The 19,885-nt window shown below is 49.5% G+C and overlaps 9 protein-coding genes across 9 annotated transcripts; 5 read left to right on the plus strand and 4 right to left on the minus strand.

The window, feature by feature from the left end:
- Positions 1-375: 375 nt before the first annotated feature.
- Positions 376-1,009, plus strand: BKA55DRAFT_590603 (60S ribosomal protein L37; the record flags this gene model as incomplete). Its single annotated transcript, XM_046195113.1, has 4 exons — positions 376-379; positions 473-535; positions 707-778; positions 864-1,009. The coding sequence occupies 4 exons, from the start codon at positions 376-378 to the stop codon at positions 1,007-1,009; spliced, it is 285 nt and encodes a 94-aa protein (XP_046054000.1).
- Positions 1,010-1,570: 561 nt separating this feature from the next.
- On the minus strand, positions 1,571-2,483 carry BKA55DRAFT_685736 (uncharacterized protein; the record flags this gene model as incomplete). The annotated part of the gene is made up of 3 exons (XM_046198840.1): positions 1,571-1,849; positions 1,902-2,186; positions 2,244-2,483. The coding sequence occupies 3 exons, from the start codon at positions 2,481-2,483 to the stop codon at positions 1,571-1,573; spliced, it is 804 nt and encodes a 267-aa protein (XP_046054001.1).
- A 624-nt stretch (positions 2,484-3,107) lies between these two features.
- BKA55DRAFT_243592 (uncharacterized protein) lies at positions 3,108-4,773 on the minus strand. The gene is made up of 2 exons (XM_046185322.1): positions 4,148-4,773; positions 3,108-4,013 (listed from the first exon to the last, which is right to left on the minus strand). Exons 1-2 carry the CDS (start codon positions 4,276-4,278, stop codon positions 3,584-3,586), a joined length of 561 nt encoding a protein of 186 aa, XP_046054002.1. The 5' UTR covers positions 4,279-4,773; the 3' UTR covers positions 3,108-3,583.
- A 556-nt stretch (positions 4,774-5,329) lies between these two features.
- On the plus strand, positions 5,330-7,573 carry BKA55DRAFT_535205 (major facilitator superfamily domain-containing protein; the record flags this gene model as incomplete). Its single annotated transcript, XM_046189680.1, has 2 exons — positions 5,330-5,477; positions 5,535-7,573. The coding sequence occupies 2 exons, from the start codon at positions 5,330-5,332 to the stop codon at positions 7,571-7,573; spliced, it is 2,187 nt and encodes a 728-aa protein (XP_046054003.1).
- A 1,716-nt stretch (positions 7,574-9,289) lies between these two features.
- BKA55DRAFT_243945 (uncharacterized protein) lies at positions 9,290-11,960 on the minus strand. The gene is made up of 2 exons (XM_046185323.1): positions 9,592-11,960; positions 9,290-9,539 (listed from the first exon to the last, which is right to left on the minus strand). The coding sequence occupies exons 1-2, from the start codon at positions 11,837-11,839 to the stop codon at positions 9,403-9,405; spliced, it is 2,385 nt and encodes a 794-aa protein (XP_046054004.1). The 5' UTR covers positions 11,840-11,960; the 3' UTR covers positions 9,290-9,402.
- A 2,839-nt stretch (positions 11,961-14,799) lies between these two features.
- Positions 14,800-15,270, plus strand: BKA55DRAFT_685740 (uncharacterized protein; the record flags this gene model as incomplete). Its single annotated transcript, XM_046198841.1, has 3 exons — positions 14,800-14,855; positions 14,909-15,093; positions 15,140-15,270. 3 exons carry the CDS (start codon positions 14,800-14,802, stop codon positions 15,268-15,270), a joined length of 372 nt encoding a protein of 123 aa, XP_046054005.1.
- Positions 15,271-15,862: 592 nt separating this feature from the next.
- On the plus strand, positions 15,863-17,051 carry BKA55DRAFT_558377 (NAC domain-containing protein). Its single transcript, XM_046191865.1, has 4 exons — positions 15,863-15,953; positions 16,057-16,159; positions 16,296-16,469; positions 16,540-17,051. Exons 2-4 carry the CDS (start codon positions 16,102-16,104, stop codon positions 16,770-16,772), a joined length of 465 nt encoding a protein of 154 aa, XP_046054006.1. The 5' UTR covers positions 15,863-15,953; positions 16,057-16,101; the 3' UTR covers positions 16,773-17,051.
- On the minus strand, positions 17,052-18,582 carry BKA55DRAFT_558381 (adenosine deaminase/editase). Its single transcript, XM_046191866.1, has 3 exons — positions 18,252-18,582; positions 17,935-18,194; positions 17,052-17,889 (listed from the first exon to the last, which is right to left on the minus strand). The coding sequence occupies exons 1-3, from the start codon at positions 18,413-18,415 to the stop codon at positions 17,072-17,074; spliced, it is 1,242 nt and encodes a 413-aa protein (XP_046054007.1). The 5' UTR covers positions 18,416-18,582; the 3' UTR covers positions 17,052-17,071.
- Positions 18,583-18,635: 53 nt separating this feature from the next.
- Positions 18,636-19,821, plus strand: BKA55DRAFT_558384 (ribosomal protein L24e-domain-containing protein). The gene is made up of 3 exons (XM_046191867.1): positions 18,636-18,798; positions 18,972-19,115; positions 19,215-19,821. The coding sequence occupies exons 1-3, from the start codon at positions 18,748-18,750 to the stop codon at positions 19,500-19,502; spliced, it is 483 nt and encodes a 160-aa protein (XP_046054008.1). The 5' UTR covers positions 18,636-18,747; the 3' UTR covers positions 19,503-19,821.
- Positions 19,822-19,885: the final 64 nt, after the last annotated feature.

The following is a 19,885-nucleotide window of genomic DNA, read 5'->3' on the forward strand; positions in this document are numbered from 1 at the left end:
CCTCAATGATGATTAATGTCACGGATTTTTCGGGAGAAGCTGGTTGGGTATAAGTGGAAATTTGTGAGCATTTGATTACAGCTAGTACTTCAATTAAGATTGATGTTCATATTGTCGTTCAACCAATGGGCTTTGTTTACGAAGTGACAAACTGTTCTACTGCCTTAGCACCTTAGCTGCGGAGCCACTAAATTCATAGACGAAACTCTTTGCCCCAGTCACGTGAGCCGCTTTTTCTCGAATCACATGATCTTCTAAGACCGCCCACACCTTCCGTTTCTTAGGGTTGTAAATTCGCACTCCGCCAAAAAAGGTCTCGCAAATTGAGAATTTCTCGATCGCCATCCAACTAACCGCCCAAACACCACAGCCAAGATGAGTACGTCGCCGCCCGTCAGCTGCTCGCGATACGACAGCAGACAATGATTCTCCCGAGAGGATTGCAAGAGTTTTTGCTAATGCGTCTCAACAGCGAAGGGTACCTCCAGCTTCGGTAAGCGTCACAACAAGACGCACACCCTGTGCCGACGATGCGGTTAGTTCTTATGCCCTCTTGTCTCGCTGTTCAGACAGCCCTTCGATCTGTGCAATGGATATTCGAAACAAAGCCGACACCGAAGATGGACGATGGCGAGAATCGAGGAATCTCTGAACGGCGGGGCTTGGACACATCAAAGTGGACGGAAATACTGATGGGATCTTATAGGTCGCCGCTCTCTTCACATCCAGAAGCATGAGTGCTCTTCTTGCGGCTATCCTGCTGCCAAGATCCGCAAGTGTACGTGAACATCTCACAAATGGCGTCGACAAACCGATATCGAGTACTCGACGCTGTTGGACAGCATTACTGACTGCATCGACAGACAACTGGTCCGAGAAGGCTAAGCGAAGAAAGACCGTCGGTACTGGCCGCACTCGCTACCTCAAGGATGTGTCCCGACGATTCAAGAACGGTTTCCAGACTGGTACCCCCAAGGGCGCTCGGGGCGCTACCGCCGAGAAGGCCTAAATGGGGACCGCATTCCTTCTGATCCCTTCTACCACCTCTCCGGCCTACCCCTCTTCCACCACGGACGTTTAAAACACCCGCTCCTTCGAGAACATACAACAGCAATGGCGGCTCATGGCATGAGCACAGACCCAAGGACAATCTGGTTGGAACCGGAGTTAGGGTGGTGATTGGGACGGGCGGTCGTGTTTGTCGGTTCGTGGATGAAAGGAGCGTAAAGGTGCGCCTTGGAGCATGGGCATGGTGTTTTACATGTTTGAGCAAGGAAGTAAAAAAAAAGAACCCTTTTGCTCTTCTGAGATTCCATAGGGTTTCGGTTACGAGGTTCTGAAATGGCATCTTGATTCTGCATGAACGTACCTGTGGCCTCTGAGGGGACATTTGTGAGGAAATGTTCTGGTCGTCTATCGCGGAAAACAACGGTCTCGTGCATGATACCCTGTCAAATGAGGCATGACTTGTAAAACCAAAGGCTTTCAGGCTGCGGGTCTGAGTTTAACATTCTCGCAACTGTCACGACGGTCACTCTTGATTTTGACCTTGGTTTCAATTTCACATCCATCATGCCCCTCTTTCAAAGACCTTAACTCCACCGTCCGCAACAACATGATATAAATACTCAGTAGCACCGCCCAAACCTTCAGCCCCAGGTCCTGTAATGCGCACTACACCACTGACGTCCCTCGCTGTCCCTGTATCAAGCATCCGTAGGGCCAACACCATGTCAGCTGCATGCGCTGAAGAAAGGACGAGGCTGGCGTGCTCCCGCTCAAGCGTCGTAACTTGGGCAGCAACAAGAGGCACGTCGGCTGACAGAGTGAGTAGCGTACTGTGAACAAGCTGCGAAGGATTTAGTGAGTGACGTACTTTTTCTAAGCTGAGGAAACCTTACACTGCGTAGGCCGAGGACGGCGTCTTGAAGTGTGAGACTTGTGGTTGAGTCATCGGTGACAGCGAGAAGCGCATCAAGTTGGTCGATAACAAGAACTTTGCGCGAAGCACGCAAATCCGCGATGGCGCCTTCAACCTCCTTCTTGATGTCTGCAAGCTTCGTACTCCGAAGCATTCTCTCTTTTCGTGTGCCTGGCACCGCAGTCTTAGCTTCACCATAAAGTCCTGAGAAACCGTCGATGAATGTGAAGCGTCCTGCTCTGCTCAGGGCATCTAAATCAAGGCCCTGGCCAAAATCAGTATTTCCCTATAAAAATGTCCCATTGATTTGTGGACTTGTTACCAATTTTGTAGATCCTTCTTTCCAAAAGGCACCATCTCTCATGAAGCTCAGCAGTACGACGCCTGTGTCCTTGGTGCTCTCATCCCCATCTGTACTACCTCTCAAGTATGAATACACATGACGCAGAACCAGCCAGTTCGCGCTCGCCCCGAGCACGCTGGTGACAAGATTGAGCGAGGACTCTGGAGGTAGAGAGATGTAGGGCTCCAAAAGATGAGGTATACGTGAGGTAGAAGCCATTTTTAGACTGAAATATTCGAGGTTGTTGTTGGGATCGATATGAAAGATTTTGAAGATTCAGTGGCACTGTGCGAGAAATTCTGTGCTGAGTGGAGCGAAGGGAGTGTCCCGTGGGTGATAAGCAAAATCAACTCATAGCTACCGCGTATTAAAATTTTTTTGAACCATAAAGTATATGCGTGAAGAACCCTGTTCTAATCTGGCATATAAGTATGAGTCTGTGGAAAATTTCCTTTCAATCTTGTTCATCATGCAGTTCGCCAACATGACAATACAAGTGCAAACTTGGCCGTTCAACGAGGGACAAAAAAAAATCATTATAAATCTGACCTTAATACTCACCCTATTGTGAATTCTGTGCTCTGGTTTCTGCGAAAGAATGTTTGACCTGGCTGTACCAGGACGAACTGTTGCTTTATAGAGCACCATCGCCATCAATATCACTAAAACTCTCAAGCCTGCCAACGCTCATGAGAAGATGGTATACCTATGTCTGACTTGCCAGTTCGCCCCCCTTCTTAAAACCGGAGTTTGAGAAAATGTTCAGCTGGTGACTTTAGGATGATACGAATTTGTCTATAGCCTCTAGGACCTTAATAACGGCAAAGGTTCCCTTCTGATCAATAATTTTCGTTCGGCCCAACAACAGCCAAAGATTTAAAGTGACGAATTCCCCACTCAGGAAGAGTACCAGGGAAAAGGACGTGATGAATGAACATCATTCATTCACACCGAGCGATTGGGTTTCATCAGGCCAATCCCACACCATATCTTCGAGTCTGGCACTTGACCTTCGATACTGGCCGTACGCACAAAGGCCAATGTTGATATCCCTTCTTGAACCTGATCCTTAACCGGGGAAAGTGGCCGAGAGTGAGCAATGACAGGCATGTCAACCATTCGAAGAGAGTAGGTCCTAAGCAACAGATACCTGGCTTCCGGCCCGACGTGGCGGCATTGCTCGAGCATCTGTGATGGATTTTAATGATACTGTGGGCTTCGGGATATCTGGCTGTGATATTGTTGTCATGGTTCAGAAGGCAGAAAAGATCCTGGACCAGCGTCTATTATAAAAATCATTGCTGAGGTTTGATATTACCTTACTTGCCAAACAGACCCCCAAAAATAGACGATCCGCCTCCTCCACCTCCACGGCCACCATGTCTCCTGGCTTCAGTTCGGATCCATTCCTTTAGAAACTCCCTGTCGGCGAGCCTTCTGGCATCCGATAGCTTGGTCGTTGTTTGTGCCTCCCCGCCATCGAAACTTAAGAGCGTGGGAATGCTGGTGATCATGTAGGTCATGGCTAAGTTGGGACTTCCTGACATGATATCCGGTGAATCAAACTCAACAGTCGCGAGAGACACGCCTCCCTCCTCCTCGCCAACGCCAGACTCGACAAGATCTCTGATGAGAGGGCTGACGACTTTGCAGGTTGAACACCATGAGGCGGTCCACAGGGTCAGCAGGGGAGTCCGGGACGATGTCGAGAGTGAAAGGTAGGTTGAGAAAGAGTCATCGTTGCGGATACTAGCTGGCGGTCAACAGACAAGCTATTTCTCGGCAGAGGGAGATAAAGACAGCGATCGACAAATGTATTGCAAGGGGGGGGGGGGAACATGTGCGGAGACATGTGATCTATCAAAGCAAGCAACTGTACTTACGGGGCGTATATCTGGTTCTTGGCTTGTCGAGATGTAGTCGATGAGATCAAGGCTCGTTGGAGTGAACGAGGCGTCGTCTGTGCCTTATTACAGAAAGGGCGGAGCCCAGTACGCAGAGTGAATGTGTGCATTATAATCTTCGTGATGAATTACAGTCTCAATGGCCCAAGCTAAATGTGCAATTGGACCTAGAATGCTTCACTAGAATGGAATTCAAGCGAAGTTTTGGAGGTGAGACAGGGTGAGACGCCCATGCCAGAAATGATGTAATGATCTAGCGACAGGACCCTTTACCAGGTGGGGGAGGCATTGTTTACTGGGGCGGCTGCAGTGAGATGGGCCAGTGGTAAGCCTGCAAAGAGACATTGCAGACCACACGGGACGCCATTTAAACAACATAAGTCGGTCATGGGTGCAGTATCTACAGAAGTGAAACTTGGTTTAACCTGGAATCGTCGTTAGTTATGGCACTGCCGCCTCTCCCGCCAGCGACAGGATGATGGATCCTTTGTCACCAGGTCTGAAGGCATGGGAGTGGAGTCGAGCCTGGTGATCCAACGTTAAACTTACTCGCGTTATTCGTCGAGTAGTGTGTGCCAGGTAGATCGTTACGAGGTCCCTTATCAAGGAGAAACATATTTATTATCCCACCGCCTCCTCGGGCATTGTTTCTTTGCTACGATATATTCCTCGTCGTGAACCGGAGTGGCTTCTTTTCCTCTTGATCCTTTTTTTCACTGTATGATTTCAGGCCGACATTTGTTTTTGGCATATAGCTGGTGACGACTTGAAAATTCCACAATTAGTTGGACCCTGATGCCTTCCATTGCTTCACGACGAAACTAACTGGCTTCCCATCTCAATCATACTCACCTACAAACAAAATTCCTTCATCCATCATCCAACATCCAACATCCAATCTCCCTAAACTAGAGCTTTCTTCTCAGCCTCACTTTGTCCTATTTCATCGAAGGCGCACCCTGCATAAGCTTCTTTGTTTTTTTCTTACATCAGTCTTCATTTGGCACCTATAATCGAAACATGTCCAACTTCTAGACTATACCCATCAAGGTCTATCCCTCGATCCACAAGCATTCCACCGAGAACCCCCTCTGTACACCTCAGAAGTGATATTCAAAACACCAGTCTTCATTTACATCTTGACTTGAGAAAGTTCTCGTTATGCAGCCAGAGAAACCAAACGTGCCCAGGTGGCGGCGCTTCCTGGGCGGCGGCGGCGGACCTACCGGTGCCAGGCCAGATGAATCGTACGGACCTTCCAGATGGAGCATGGGTGTTTTGAACGATAAAAAGACCATCGAAGTTCCAGGTAAGCTCCAAAACTCCCGTGTTTCTATATCAAGTTCGCAAGACTGACGCGTTATAGGCTCCGTGCTTTTGCTGGCATCACATCGTAATGAGCCTCTTGGTCTGCGAAATGTTCATGCCAGAACGTCTCATTCGTCTATTCCTGCTGGCTTTCCTGTTGATACACGAAGGACATCAGCCTCATCAGCAGCAGCAGCTGCCGCTGCCGCTTCAGTAGCGGAGAGTCATGCTCCCGCCAACGAGAGTGACGGCAAGAAGAAAACAAGCGATGGGGCTATCATCTTGGAACCCCAGCCCGAAGAATCAGGAAATGATCCTTTAAACTGGCCCGCTTGGAAACGAGACATTGCTCTTTTGTCGCTTGGTTTCTACTGCATGCTCGGCGGCGGCACAACTCCCCTTATCGCTGCTGGCTTCACCGACGTTGCAGAGACATACGACGTTGATGTCGAGAGGGTCGCTCTGACCACTGGACTCTACATGATGGGCATGGGCCTCGGCTCCGTTGTATTCTCGCCAACCGCTATTCTTTGGGGCAAACGTCCAGTATATCTGGGCAGTGCCATCCTGTTCATTGGGACATCGCTTTGGGCAGCATGGTCTCCAAACTTTAATTCTCTCCTCGCGGCCAGAGTCTTTCAAGGCTTTGCTGTTAGCCCTGTCGAATGTCTTCCATCAGCCACAATTGCCGAAATCTTCTTCCTCCACGAGAGAGCCTACCGCATTGGTATCTATACTCTTCTTTTGCTTGGCGGCAAGAACCTGGTTCCTCTTGTTAGTGCCGTCATCATTGGCGGTCTCTCGTGGCGTTGGGTTTTCTGGATTTTGGCCATGATCATTGCCTTTGGTGCTGTACTTCTCTTCTTGTTTGTCCCGGAAACCTTTTGGGATCGCACCCCCCATGCAAGGCCGAAGCATCCATCCAAGCGGCCGAGTTTTCTTCGCCGGCTCTCATCTCGCCATGCGGTTCCACAAACTGGCGGAGAGGGGTTACTACAGGGTGAACATGGAGGGCACTTTGCAGACGCAGATCATGCTCAAGATGGACGCCAATCACCTGCTGCTCTTCATCGAGGGCGGGACCTCCATGTTGGCTTTGCTGAGTCTGGTGATGCTGCTGAAGAGGCCACAGCACCTGTGACCCCAGTTTCGCCCAAGGCGGTAGTTCATTCGTCTGACAAAAACCCATCTCCTTCCGGCGATGTTGGTAGCACGACTGGAAGCGAGTCCGTCAGTGCGTCTTTCAAGCTGGGCCCGAACCTCGAGAACGAGAAGTTGGATGCCTCGCGACTCCAGGGCCCCCCCAAGATTCAGGCCTACACACACAATCTCCGTCAACAGCCTCCAAAGTCATTTGTCCAGCAGCTTAAGCCCTGGCATGGAAGGCTCAACAGTGATAGCTGGTTCAAGGTCATGGTTCGGCCTTTCATCCTATTCGCATACCCAGCGGTTCTTTGGTCAGCTGCCGTATATGCTTGCTCCGTGGGTTGGCTTATCGTCATCTCTGAGTCGATTGCCATGATATACCGCGATAAAGATTCTTATAATTTTACCGCTCTCCAGACAGGCTTAGTGTATATCTCACCTTTTATCGGTGGTATCTTGGGAACTGGCGTGGCTGGCAAGGTCAGTGACATTATCGTCAAAATCATGTCGAGGCGTAATGGCGGTCTCTACGAGCCTGAGTTCCGTCTTGTCATGGCCCTTCCCATCCTTATCAGCACATGCATAGGTCTAATGGGCTTTGGATGGTCGGCAGAAGAAAAAGATCATTGGATGGTTCCTACCTTTTTCTTCGGAGTTGTGTCATTTGGATGTTCACTTGGATCGACTACATCCATCACATTCTGCGTGGACAGCTATCGCCAATACGCCGGAGAGGCTTTAGTGACGCTCAACTTTTCGAAGAATATCTTGCATGGACTTGTTTTCAGCCTCTTCGTTACGCATTGGTTACATGGCGATGGCCCGAAGAAGGTGTATATCTGGATTGGCATAATCCAACTGCTTTTAATGCTGTGCACGATTCCTATGTACATTTACGGCAAGAGGGCTCGTATGTGGACAGTTCGAGCAAACTTGATGGAGAAGTTCTGATTTCACATGGGCATTGCTTGGAGTTTTGACACTTTTACTACATGACAAGAAAGGGCGCATTGCATGATCCTTCATTTTCACGATACAGAGTATATCGGTTTTGCTATTACTTACAACATATGTCCTGGCACGCAAGTGCTATTGCATTGACTATCAAGACCCGGCATGATTAGAATGAGTATTTTATTAGTTGAGATGGCAGTTAGTGGTAGTATTGAGAACAGACTTGAGCATCTATTGATTCCGCTGTCGCTAGTGATTTCTATGGAAACCTGAAACAATAACTGACCAGCCGTTTGACAATTGCTTTCCACATCTTGACCTTGATAGATGTCCTCCATCTAGTTCCAGTCTGAACTCACCACACTGAAGCGGGACATGTAGCTGGAGTCTTGTAGGTCTACCCCTATCGACTTTCGTCACGCCCAGAGCTGACAAGCGCAATAACGAGAAGTCATCAGGTGATGTCGCGACTAAATAGCGTTTCGATGCTCTCCAGTCCTATGGTTAGGGGATGCGCCCTGAGGCAGCAACGCTTTACAGTGATCAAGTGTTAAAGGATTAGGCTTGATCATTACGCGATCGGGAAAGGGGCTAGAAGTTTAAATCAAGTATCATTACTCGAACGCCGCCTATTTATTCTCTTTTTACCCCCTAACCCTCAATCTTCAGATCGTCAACCATGACAAACGGCTCACAGCTCAAAGAGCGTTATTTGGAGAAAGAAAGAGCTCACTAGAGCACACGATGCAATTGTCTCTGAGCGATGTGAACTTCTTATGATCAAGATTGGCTACAGTCACGCACACAGAGACCGAACGATACCATAGCCTCCCTAGAGGACTTCTTAGGTGATGATGATCAACTCATCGCCTACCATTTCATGTTCACCATGATGACAATGGTTGCAGTACTTCTGTCGTACAGGTGAATAATTACTTCCTAAGAACCGCCATCTTGCGCGTAAAAGTGCCAGTTTCGTCTGTATCTCGCGCCCTACAGGCGATAAGGCCCAAAAGCTCAAGCAACGGTTGGGCTGATAATGACTGCGATCCCCAAGCCCCGGCACAGATTCTGATCATTATCCCTTTCCGGCTGCTGATGAGCTGTAAGGTGCGGGCAGATTAACTTTTGATATCAAAATTAGATTGAGGCTGAGGGCTCAAAGTGGTGGGACGGTAATCTGCTCAGGTACAGCGTATCTTTCAAGCAGGTGAAGACATATACTGTGTATCATACGCATAATGCCTTTTTAAGGGGTAATAAGCTGGTATTCATAAGTCTGATGATTCCTGGTATGGCGCTCACTTCTTAAGAGGCATATTCACCATTGTGGTCTAACCGAGTTCTGGTTGTCGAAGGACGAATACTAGGAATGATTAGACTGGGAAACAATTCCACATTGGCGAGGAACTTGGAATACAAATCGACGTTGCGGGAATAAGCTCTACTTCAGAATACTCTGGGCCTATAGTGTGATTTGTAGTCTTGTAGCAATAGCACCAACTTATCCTCAGTTGTTCTCTTCCTCTAGAACACGGCCAGTTTTGTGCAAAATGTCGATGTTTTTGTGAAATGCTCCTGATGGTATATATCTGCGCCATATGCAATCAACGCTAATCCCAAGACACCATATCCAACGCCCTTTCTCTAATTCATACATCTTGGGGACTGACACCCACCCTTGTTTGTGCTTGCAAGGCATCGAGTCGTGTCCCGTTTGCTTCATCAAAGTCATGTTCATCCCTCTTTCTGCGTCTATGATACGGAAGCGCTATGTCTTTCATTTGTAGCTTCTCAGGGGGCAAGACAGGATGAAAATGTGTTGTTTACATGAGGACACAATCGCCCTCTTGTTGTCTGTCCATCTTACTACGGGAAATGCGCTCACGCTGACGCGCGCCGTTCTTGCCTACACCACGTTTTAGATCCTCTAAACGCTCACGAGCCTTAGGGAAGTCTTGAGCTGTACACTGTTGTTAGTTGTTTGTCTACAAATCTGATTCTATTGCACTTACCGGCTGCTCGCCAATACCATCGCTTTGCGTCCTCCAGATTTGGGGGAACGCCGATGCCAACTTCTGTGAAGTATCCCATGGCATATTCGGCTTTAGCAAGGCCTGCAATGGCAGCCTTGCGGGCCCAAAGGTAAGCCTCGGTGTCACTTTGTCCTAGTACACCTTCACTGCCCGTTAGGTACCAGCCACTGAGCGCAAGTTCTGCCTGATGCTCCTCCTGTGTGGCAGCTTTTGAGTACCACTGAATGGACTGTCGAGGGTCGATCGGACAGCCCAGCAATCCATATTCGAAAGCACATCCAAGTCGATATTGTGAGAACTTGTAACCCAGGTCGGCAGCTTGAAGGAACAGACTGTACGCATATGCTTCATCTCGAATAATAGCATCGTTCGGTTGGGCTGATTCGTATAACAAGCCGAGTTCGTGTAGTGCGTGTGGATTCTCTCCATCTGCTCGCTCTGCCGCTCGCTTCAGCCATCCCACTGCTTCCCTGGGATTTTTAGGTTGACCAAGAAGCCCTTTCAGTAAGATCATTCCAACTTTGTACATTCCTGGAGGATCACCCAAAGTTGCAGCACGTTTGTACCACTGAATTGCTTTCATCGGGTCCTTACGTGTACCACCCCCTTCCTCATGGCCAATCTCACAGCACACTGCAGTTCGATAAGCTGCTGCAGGGTGCCCAAGTTTTGCTGCAGACTGGTACTGAGTGAAAGCCTCCTTATAATCGCTATCACCAAAGAGACCTCGTCCGAGGCAATCTGCCAGTAGGAACATGGCATCTGGATTCTGGGCGTTGGCCAGCTTTTTAAGAATTTTATGACAGTCAATCAAATAACGTTCCCGTGCCCTTGTACGTTGCTTAGGGTCTGGCATCTTAGGTGCCAAGACGTCAGCAGCTTCGACCAACTTCTTAGCCAGTCTCAATGCCGAGTCCTGGTCACTCGAATTGTTCTTGATTAGCATTCTGAGATGTTCTAGTTCTTGCGTGGTAACAGGGCCTTCGTCCGTGACCGGCTGGCGTTGGCTATTGTTCCTAGGTGGCGATCGTTGCTGCTGTTGATACTGGGGTTGTCGTGGTTGAGGCTGAGGTTGCGGTTGCGGTTGAGGGGCTGGCGTAGAGGCTCCGTAGTTTCGGACAGGGGCTGGCTTGTTACCCAGATTAACCATTGAATCTTGCATCAGACCCGGACGGATAGGAGCGGGATGTGAAGGAAGGCCATCCGGATTCATGGGTCCACTAGTTCGGGCACCATTCATAGCTGCTGGTGCACTAGGTCCTCTGGGCGGCATCTGGTTATATTCTTGATCATACCCAGCCTGGTAGTTGTTCATCGGTGGAACCGGGGGGACTGCGGGGACGTCTGGCACATCGCCAGCCATCTCAAACACAGCTGTTTGGGGTTGACGAAGGACTGGTTGTGACTTGGCGTGATTGAGGACCGCTGTTTGGTGGGCTCCTCGCTGAGGCTGTTCATTGTTAGGGCGCATTGACTGTTCGAACGAATTACGTTGCCCTGGAGCTGGTGCAGCATCGAAGTCTGGTAGGCTGACTCGGTTGTGCTGGGATTCTGGTCCGTATTCAGGGTTGCTGTTGCGTTGATTGTCAAAATAAGCATCGTAAACTTCGTCATAAGAAGCTGTTGATGGTTTATGGTATGCATTTCGGTCATCATACTCCCCATTGTAATGACCTCGCGGGCCTCCTTGTGGCCCAGCTGTGTACGACCGTTGGGGAGGTGCCCGGTGACCGCCAGCAGTCGAAGGTCTTTGCGGTATCCCTCGACCAGCGGGGGTACTATATTGCATTGCGTCCATCCGTTGAGGCGGTGGCATATTGCCTCCTTGTCGCATGTCATCCACAGGCATCGTTCTGCTTCGTGCCGGTGGGCCAAAGCCACCTGCGGAAGGCTCTCGAGCACCATTATATCCATCGTTATAATTTCCATAACCACCTGGAGCTCCGTAGCCAGGGTTCTGTCGCGGAGGGCCTCCTTGGGGATAACCTCTTGGAGGTGGTCCGCGACCCGCATTTACTGGTGGTCGTCCATATTCACCCTGGCTGCGCTGGGCATCGGAACTTGTACGTCCATTCGTTGGCACCATTGGCCTCTGGTTCATATCCATATTCGACATTTGATCAACCATCTGTTGCTCATAAGCGATGTCCGGCCTCCGTCCACGTTCTTGTGGTACGTGCTTGTGTCCGAAATGCCCGTCCCGAGGACTCATAGGAGGTGTGTTCATAGGATGGCGCCGGGCTTTGGACAGGATTGTAAGCTGAGTGCCCTAACATCCGGGTTGAAACTCACCTGTGGGATCCGAATTCGATGCATATGGTCCTGGGCGCATTCCGCCCTGCCCAGGATGCCCATTTGGCATGCCTCTACCTGGTCCTGGCATTGGGCCTCCTCGAGGAGGGCGCTGCTGCCCACGATGCGGATCAGCTGTCTGTGGACGAGGAATGGGCCCTCCGCGAGGACCAGGCATCACGCTTCCACCTCGGCCATATTGGTCTTGTGGTGGCGGCGGCCCTCTACCATAATTCTGATCTTGATATTGACCACCAAAATCCTGTCCAGAGCTTCCATTGTAATCGCCATATCCATAGTCTTGTTGATACTCGTCGTACTGTTGCGGTGCTCCATATTGTTGTGGCGGCGCATTGCCTTGTTGTCGCGGGGCATGGCTGGGTGGTACTTGACCCCCGTAAGGTCGCTGTTGGCCACCATAGCCTCCTTCGTATGCCATGAGTGCGGTTCGACCGTTGACGACACAAATAAGCTTTGAGTTTGGATTGTCGTATAGTGTAAACGGTTGCCGACCCAGAAATTAAAAGAAGCTGTAGGCTCTAAGTATCGGTCGGCGTAGAATCTGTTTCAATCACTGTCGCATGGCGTGCCGCAGCCTCAGCAACTGTGGTTTCCAATAAGTGTGTGATCGGCGGTCCAGATCGTAGAACTACTGCAAGAGAAAGGATGGCAAGTTGTCGACGATCCCAGCCCAAAAAAGACTGACGAATAATGAGAGAAGGATAATTACGCCCTCGAGTCTGCAGATAACAAGCAAAATATGGTGACAAGCTGGCAAAGAGACTGAGTTCGTTTGCGATACAGGAAACTGGAAACGACGAGTGGCCAGAGATGGCGCAAAAGGAATGTCGAACAACCTCAGTTCGAAGGAGTGGTCATTTGAGGACAAGTAATAGTGCCTTTCAAGCGGTGCAGATTGCAAGCGGAGGGGGGATACCCTTTATGCTTGGTTCATCCGAAACGGAAGAGCTCAAGGTATCCATGAAAAGGCAGGTCAGGTTGCCTCCAACCTCCAACGTGACCTGCCCCCAAGTGCATGTGGTTTCCATCCATTCAGCCAGGTCCAGTTGTTCTTCAATGGAAGCTTGTGGAGCAAAAGCGCTAAATCTACAGTGGCTTATCGTTTAGGGCCGTTTTCTGAATTACTCTGAGTGGGGATGCCCAGGTACCAGTCTGCATGCGGGTGGTACCTTACTTGAACCCCAACCCCTGTCGTCTGGGATAAAATTGTGAGACTGGAGGGCAAAAGGGGGATCAATGCCTGTATTGTAGGGCTCTAGGCCTTAATAATGCTGTTCTCTTAGAAGTTTTGGCTCTGCCTCAAAAGAAATAAGCGACTCGGCATCAAGGAGGTCCCGGAGAAGTGAAGCGCTTAATGGAATGGAGGAATGCCGTCACGAACTGGCAACGACTCTTTACGAGTCAATACCCGCACAGTCAATGATGGCAAACCCAAGCCTCGCTGCTCCTTCCACGGAGTTTTCCCACTAGGCTACCCATTCGCCATTCCAATGATTCGAAGAATCGAAAGACATGGCGCTTCGCCGCTGCCGGCTTGGCTTACAATCGCCAACAGGCATATGCATAACTGATTGTGGCTCAACCCAACCCCTGTTAATTAACGGCGACGTTGATCGATTTTACTGGCCCGACTTCCCGTCTTCAGGCGATGACTTATCCTGCAGGGTCTGGGTATTATTGCTTGCTTCACACAAAGCTTTGTTTTGTATCACAATGCTCGTCGTCATACGGAGTACCTCGCTGGCGTTGTTTGCTCCCCAAGGATTGGATTAATCACTCATTCCTCGAATAAGCTTGCACAATAGGCTCTTAGCTGAAAAACACTGGCCTCAAAAGTCGAAACAAATCAATAAAACAGCCCGAGGGCCATCTTGTTTTCACCCTCTCTCTAAGTAGATGCTGTATCTACTTTTCTTACACCCCTGATAGCCCTAAGCACGGTGCCTCGCATAACATCATCTGTGGATCTGGCCAAGAGCTATGGTTTCCTATCAACGAACGGTTTTCATGGCGCTCCCGAATTTGACAGGACTTGTGGCGGTTAATCGGCGCTAGGTTGGAGGGAAACGTTACGGTAATTGTCCCATGCTCGCGCTTAGCCCTCTGATGTATTGACGTCAAGAGGCTGTGGGTTATGCCATGAGAACATTATTAAAATGGATACAGTTAAATGCCAGGCCGTGAGACAAATGTTCGGAGCGAACTTGTAGATCCGACGAAGCCGGAGGTTCATTCATCTACCAATTCGATTCCTGATACGCCATTCGTCAAGGAAGTGTCCGAGCTGACTTCAAATGTCAACCAGTCAGAAGCCATGAAGCGTCTTTTTTTGGGAAGACGGGTATTGCCACCTCTCAGCTCCTTGTTCAACACGAAAGGAAAATTCCATGCTGTGGGAAGCTGAAACAATACCTTGGCTCTTGAACCGTGTGGGTGGTCGGCCTAGCAACTTTTGCTTTGAACATGGCTGCCCTATGATGAGCTATTTGCTCTATTCACAACCGACGATCTGCATGCAGATTGAATATCACATATTTTGGCTTCTGATATACTACGTTAGAAATATCACAAAGAGTAACGGCTACCTATAGCCCCTAATTTCAGAAAATACTAGCCTCTTATCAATGTTAAGGAACCGTTGCTAAATGCTCGTGACCCAAGGTAACAAAGTCGGGTTCGGGTCATGCTCAGCTCCGCGACCGCCTTCCCGATTGGACCTACCAATGAGGGCATACTGCCAAATCAATGACGGATGCAGAATCGTGAAAATCATCATTGGAAGAATTGATGCCAGTTCAAAAAACAACTACATAGTCTTCTTATTACACTCCACAACTTCAAATTCTGTACCCTAGTCCTTCCTCCCCTATTGCAATGGCCGCCAAACAACCATCTTCAAGATGGTGGTTCTGGACCAAGGTCCTGATGGGGTAAGTCTTTGTTATCACCATAGCCTGTTAAAGACCAAGCTCATATATTGCAGTGGCGCTGTTGTTGCAGTCGGCGGACCAGCCTTTACTATGTGGTTAACTCCTACTGAGGAAGAGCTTCGATCGAGATACAACCCCGAGTTGCGGAAGAAGAGTTTGGAGAACCGTGAGGAGCGGCAACAAGAGTTTGACGACTTTGTGACTCGCCTGAAGGAATACTCCAAGTCGGATAAACCAAGTGTGTTTGTCTAGTCTTTAAAGTATCAATTACTAACCTGGGATAGTTTGGATTGTTGTGAAGGAGGAAGAGGAGCGAAAGCGCAAGGCCGCCGCTGCTGCCGCGAAAGCGTCTCAGAAGGAGACAGATACTCGACGAGAAGAGATGAGGAGAGAGGCAGGCCTTGACGCAAAATAAAGCCGTCGATGGCCACCTGAACTGAATGCCTTTTATGCTTGTAAGATTATGTAGTATTGTGAAGGACGGCTCATGTATAACAGCTGAATCACATAGGAAACTAGGTACCTACCTTAGTTACAGGGGTGAGTAAATTCTTTGGAGTTCTTGGAACCAATATTCAAATGCTTTCACTCAAAGACCAAGATGAGATCCTCCTTCATTACATAAAATGTCCTGAAATGGCCATCGATACCTCCAGTTTATTAATCGAGCGACTATCCGAATCGTCATTTCGTCGAAACAATGGAGGAAGGAATCGATGAATGTGAGCCAACATAGTACATAGTAACTTTACCCGACAGAACCCGATAGGTGAAGTTGAACATTACATGCGTTCATTACAGACATTTCACTCCATTAAGTATATAAAGCATCTCAAGAGCTCGACATCAAATGACATTGCTTGTGCGGGCAATATTCTTGACTTACCCCACGAGCCTGGCTGGAGGCGGCTACAACGTCACGGGCGATGGTGCCAGGCCAGTGAAGGGCGGAGCACCACCAGAGCCCCTCCTCTTCCTCGGCGAAATGGTAGTTCCACAGGCGAAAACTCTTGGCACGCACAAAATCTACTTTGACTTATCACCACCGATTCGAAGCCGACGGCGACAAACAGCTAATTACCCAAGCCTAACTTACTGGTACGTTGCCGAACCCACGCATGCACGAATTTCCGAGCAACATTTCTTCCAACAATCGATTTATCCCGTCCGAAACCGCCCCGACTGACGAGTTTTGTCCCAGTTTCGATCGAGTCCCCCGATCCCCCGCAATCGAATTTCGCCCATCATGTCGTCCGCCGAAGTCCAAGAACGCCTCAAGAAGCTCGGCCTGAGCGCCCGAACTGGTACGTGACTTTTGCGCACTTTTACAATTAAATCCGGGGCGAGAGCAGTAGACTGATTTATAATTTAGGGTATGTTCGCGCATTACGACGCTTATAGGCTGTCGCCTTCAGTTATCGCTGCTAACGGAACGACTCAGTGGAAAGGGTACTCCTCGACGAAAGGTCAAGCGTGCGCCCGCCCGCTCCGGCGCTGACGACAAGAAGCTTCAGCTCGCCCTCAAGAAGCTGAACACCCAGCCCATCCAGGCTATCGAGGAGGTCAACATGTTCAAGCAGGACGGAAACGTCATCCACTTCGCTGCTCCCAAGGGTTAGTCATCCTACTCTGTCATGGTTCGTGGGGCTTGGTATATATTGACATTCTCTTTCCACTCCAACAGTTCACGCTGCTGTTCCTTCCAACACCTTTGCCATCTATGGTAACGGTGAGGACAAGGAGCTCACCGAGCTTGTCCCCGGTATCCTCAACCAGCTCGGCCCCGACTCCCTTGCTTCTCTGCGCAAGCTCGCCGAGAGCTACCAGAACCTCCAGAAGGAGAAGGGTGAGGACGATGACGAGATTCCCGACCTGGTCGAGGGCGAGAACTTCGAGAACGAGCCCAAGGTCGAGTAAAGTTCCTCTACACAGTCAAGGGCGAAGGGGTAGTGAAATCGTAGGTCTATTCGGCCAAGAGGCTGGCTAGTTTCTCCTACGAGGCGGGTTTTCTGTTTCCCCCTGGTATTGGGCAGTCGTAACAGTCACTCCCCCGCTCTCTATGTTGAGTAGCAGAGGAGTAGGTACGGGTACGCAAAAGGTCACAGCTTGGGAATGTCGCGGTGAAATGGCGACCTTATGCTGGCTGAGGTTGATTGATCTGTACAAACAAACAAAAATACGACTTACATCGGGAGAAATACCAATCTCTAATGATGTCAATGATTGCTACGTTTTTCTAGTTGGAAATCTGACCCTTCGTCATTCCTGATCCACCCTGACAGTGCCGTCTCACGGGCCTCGTCCTTAACTTGCCGTCTATGAGCCATCAACTGTCCCTCTTTTAAGTGGCGATACGTATCACCACCTAGAGAGCTCGTAGTGGAAGAGGGAGCGTCACTGATCCTACTAGCAAGGTCGTTTGCTGCCTCCCACATACAACGCTTGGATACTCGACTTGCTCCGTCTGTTCTGAAAGCCTTCCGGCCTTGAATAACTCCTCCAATGATGTTCTCTTCGAAGCCTGATCGTGACCATGTTGCTGCTAGGTTGCTTGCTGAAATCTTGTCGGCCCTTGTCTGTACAGACCTTTTCGAAAATTCGAATTCCAGGCCCGTCGTCGCAACTGAAAACTCCCTAAATGAATAGCCTCCCAGCCACTTTTTGCCGTTCATGAGGTTCATCCTGCCTTTTGCTGAAAAGGCACGTTGACATGCAAGATCAGAGTATTGGGATCTTGGCAAAACGATGCTGCTGATGTATGCGTTGGTAGGATCGATGAAGATTGATGTGATAGCTGAGAGAAGCGAAGCACATTGTTTCAACGCAAGTTTGTCAGAGCAAGACTTCGATAACGTTGGAGGTGCATCCCCTCGAGCAGGTTTTCGTCGAACAATTCCAGTCCTAGAGAAGCAAGCCCTTCCTAGCAAAGAGATATGTGCATTAGCTCCAGGCTTTGTATTTATAGGAGTTGGGTTTTCCCATGTTGAAGCATCTTCTTGAGCAGCCATTGTGAGCTCCATACTAGCATCACCACCTGCTTGCTTCAGTAAAAGTAGTATTTTCATTTTAAATTACTTACATGGTGCTTCTGAGCAGTACATGTGCAGCTTGACGCCATCTTTGATCTTGAACAACTGCAAAGGGAGGTCGTCAAGATTGGAAGCGCTCGTCTTCCTCTGCAGAATACTCGACTCGTCATCTTTCTCAAGGATATTCGCGCATTCATCGAGTAAGAAACGATTAAAAGTCCGCATAGCCAGGACCTCGGCGTGCCAGTCATGGATGCCCACACCATTGGATTGTAATATTTTTGACGCCGGAAGGCATTTCATGCCAGTTCTACAATAACCAGTTTTAGAATACGCAGACTAGTACATGGGAGTTAAATGTGCTTACGCCAGGGCTACACATGTTAGAATGCCATTTTCCTCAGCGACGATGCCACTCAGCGGAACCCATTCATGAATGCCATTGTCGCGAACAGCAGGTTTTCGTTTCGCAGGTAATTTGCAAAATTGTTGCAATACTGCTTCTGCCACCAGATCCGCCTGAGACGTCATCTAGCCATATTCAATCTATCCAAAGCCTGGATACAATAGCCAAGGGTCAAGACTAAAGACTTTTGTCGTATATCGGTATCATGGTGGTGTAAGTGGTCGAGGAGGCTCATGACAGCTACCGATGATTCTCCGATCAGGGTGGGTGCGCAGCTGCACGTGATGGTTTATCACCCACCAAACTTAGCGTCTCGCCTGCCCTAGATCGCTTAGTCAGTTGGCACACAATTCGAGAAATTGACTGCAGTCACGACCCTCAACTTTCCATTTGCCATCGCCAATCCACGGTCAACTACACAACACCTTGTCGCCTTCAACGCACAACCAGCGACAAGATGCGAACCTACGAGGACACCTTCTCCGGCGCGAGAATCTACCCTGGCAAGGTACGCTCCTTCCGCCATTATCCCATCCGTCTCGTTGATGCGATCCGGTCGATTATCGAAATGCGAAACTCTCTAGTCGCTGGAAAGGAATGATGACGATGACGGATCGCAGGACGAGCACTCGGTGTGATTTAAAACAGGACATCAAAAGGCTAACGGGTATCGCTTCACAGGGTAAGCTCTACGTCCGTGGCGACAGCAAGATCTTCCGATTCCAGAACGGCAAGTCGGAGTCTCTCTTCCTGCAAAGGAAGAACCCCCGCCGTATCGCATGGACCGTCCTCTACCGCCGACAGCACCGCAAGGGTATCTCTGAGGTATGAATCTCCCAAACTTCAGCAGCATCCACAAACTCAATCACTGCTGTTGATGTGCTGTCGATTGCCACCATTCAACGGAGCTGACACATTCTACAGGAGGTTGCCAAGAAGCGAACCCGCCGCACTGTCAAGGCCCAGCGAGGCATCGTTGGTGCTTCTCTCGACGTGATCAAGGAGAAGCGCAACATCCGACCCGAGGCCCGTTCCGCTGCCCGAGCCCAGGCCATTAAGGAGAGCAAGGAGAAGAAGCAGGCCGACGCTGCTGCCAAGAAGTCCGAGAAGGCTAAGCTCGCTGCCTTGGCCTCCAAGGGCCAGGCTGTCCGACAAGTCAGCAAGCAGGGTGCCAAGGGCTCTGCCCCCAAGGTTCAGGCCAAGACCCGTTAAGTTAGGAATGGACTTTGAGGGAGGATGAAAATGGGAGAGTGGAGTCCGTGGTTCTTGTGTCTTTGTCCGGCCGGTTCTTCTACAATCTCGGGTGCATGGATTGCCAATAGGGTGCATTGATAGCTGAGCAATGCAAAATGGTCAAACAAAAACCGCATCTTTTTCGTGCCGTGACAAACATGGGTTGTACAATCGTATGGTGGCTAGGTAAATAAGTCATGGCGTCGATCAGGGCACTAGCAATATGTTTTGGTAGATTTTACGACACAATGCCTTATGATAAAAGAACAGGCTTCACAAGAAAGGTTCCAAACCGAGATAATGTTCAGTTGTTTCAAATTGAGTCCGTCTTTAGTCTATCATCTTTCATGCTCATGTCTATT

Source organism: Fusarium redolens (genome assembly GCF_020744475.1).
Source record: "Fusarium redolens strain MPI-CAGE-AT-0023 chromosome Unknown BKA55scaffold_3, whole genome shotgun sequence".
NCBI classification, from domain to species: domain Eukaryota; kingdom Fungi; phylum Ascomycota; class Sordariomycetes; order Hypocreales; family Nectriaceae; genus Fusarium; species Fusarium redolens.

Coding starts and splice junctions, on each gene's coding strand:
- BKA55DRAFT_243945 (XM_046185323.1), bottom strand. CDS start 11,839: ATGAACACACCTCCTATGAGTCCTCGGGACGGGCATTTCGGACACAAG. Junction 9,540..9,591: donor ATGGTATTGGCGAGCAGCCG/GTAAGTGCAATA, acceptor AACAGTGTACAG/CTCAAGACTTCCCTAAGGCT.
- BKA55DRAFT_558381 (XM_046191866.1), bottom strand. CDS start 18,415: ATGACGTCTCAGGCGGATCTGGTGGCAGAAGCAGTATTGCAACAATTT. Junction 18,195..18,251: donor CTAACATGTGTAGCCCTGGC/GTAAGCACATTT, acceptor TGGTTATTGTAG/AACTGGCATGAAATGCCTTC. Junction 17,890..17,934: donor GTACTGCTCAGAAGCACCAT/GTAAGTAATTTA, acceptor TGAAGCAAGCAG/GTGGTGATGCTAGTATGGAG.
- BKA55DRAFT_243592 (XM_046185322.1), bottom strand. CDS start 4,278: ATGCACACATTCACTCTGCGTACTGGGCTCCGCCCTTTCTGTAATAAG. Junction 4,014..4,147: donor AAGAACCAGATATACGCCCC/GTAAGTACAGTT, acceptor ACCGCCAGCTAG/TATCCGCAACGATGACTCTT.
- BKA55DRAFT_558377 (XM_046191865.1), top strand. CDS start 16,102: ATGTCGTCCGCCGAAGTCCAAGAACGCCTCAAGAAGCTCGGCCTGAGC. Junction 16,160..16,295: donor CGGCCTGAGCGCCCGAACTG/GTACGTGACTTT, acceptor CGGAACGACTCA/GTGGAAAGGGTACTCCTCGA. Junction 16,470..16,539: donor CCACTTCGCTGCTCCCAAGG/GTTAGTCATCCT, acceptor CCACTCCAACAG/TTCACGCTGCTGTTCCTTCC.
- BKA55DRAFT_558384 (XM_046191867.1), top strand. CDS start 18,748: ATGCGAACCTACGAGGACACCTTCTCCGGCGCGAGAATCTACCCTGGC. Junction 18,799..18,971: donor CGAGAATCTACCCTGGCAAG/GTACGCTCCTTC, acceptor ATCGCTTCACAG/GGTAAGCTCTACGTCCGTGG. Junction 19,116..19,214: donor ACCGCAAGGGTATCTCTGAG/GTATGAATCTCC, acceptor CACATTCTACAG/GAGGTTGCCAAGAAGCGAAC.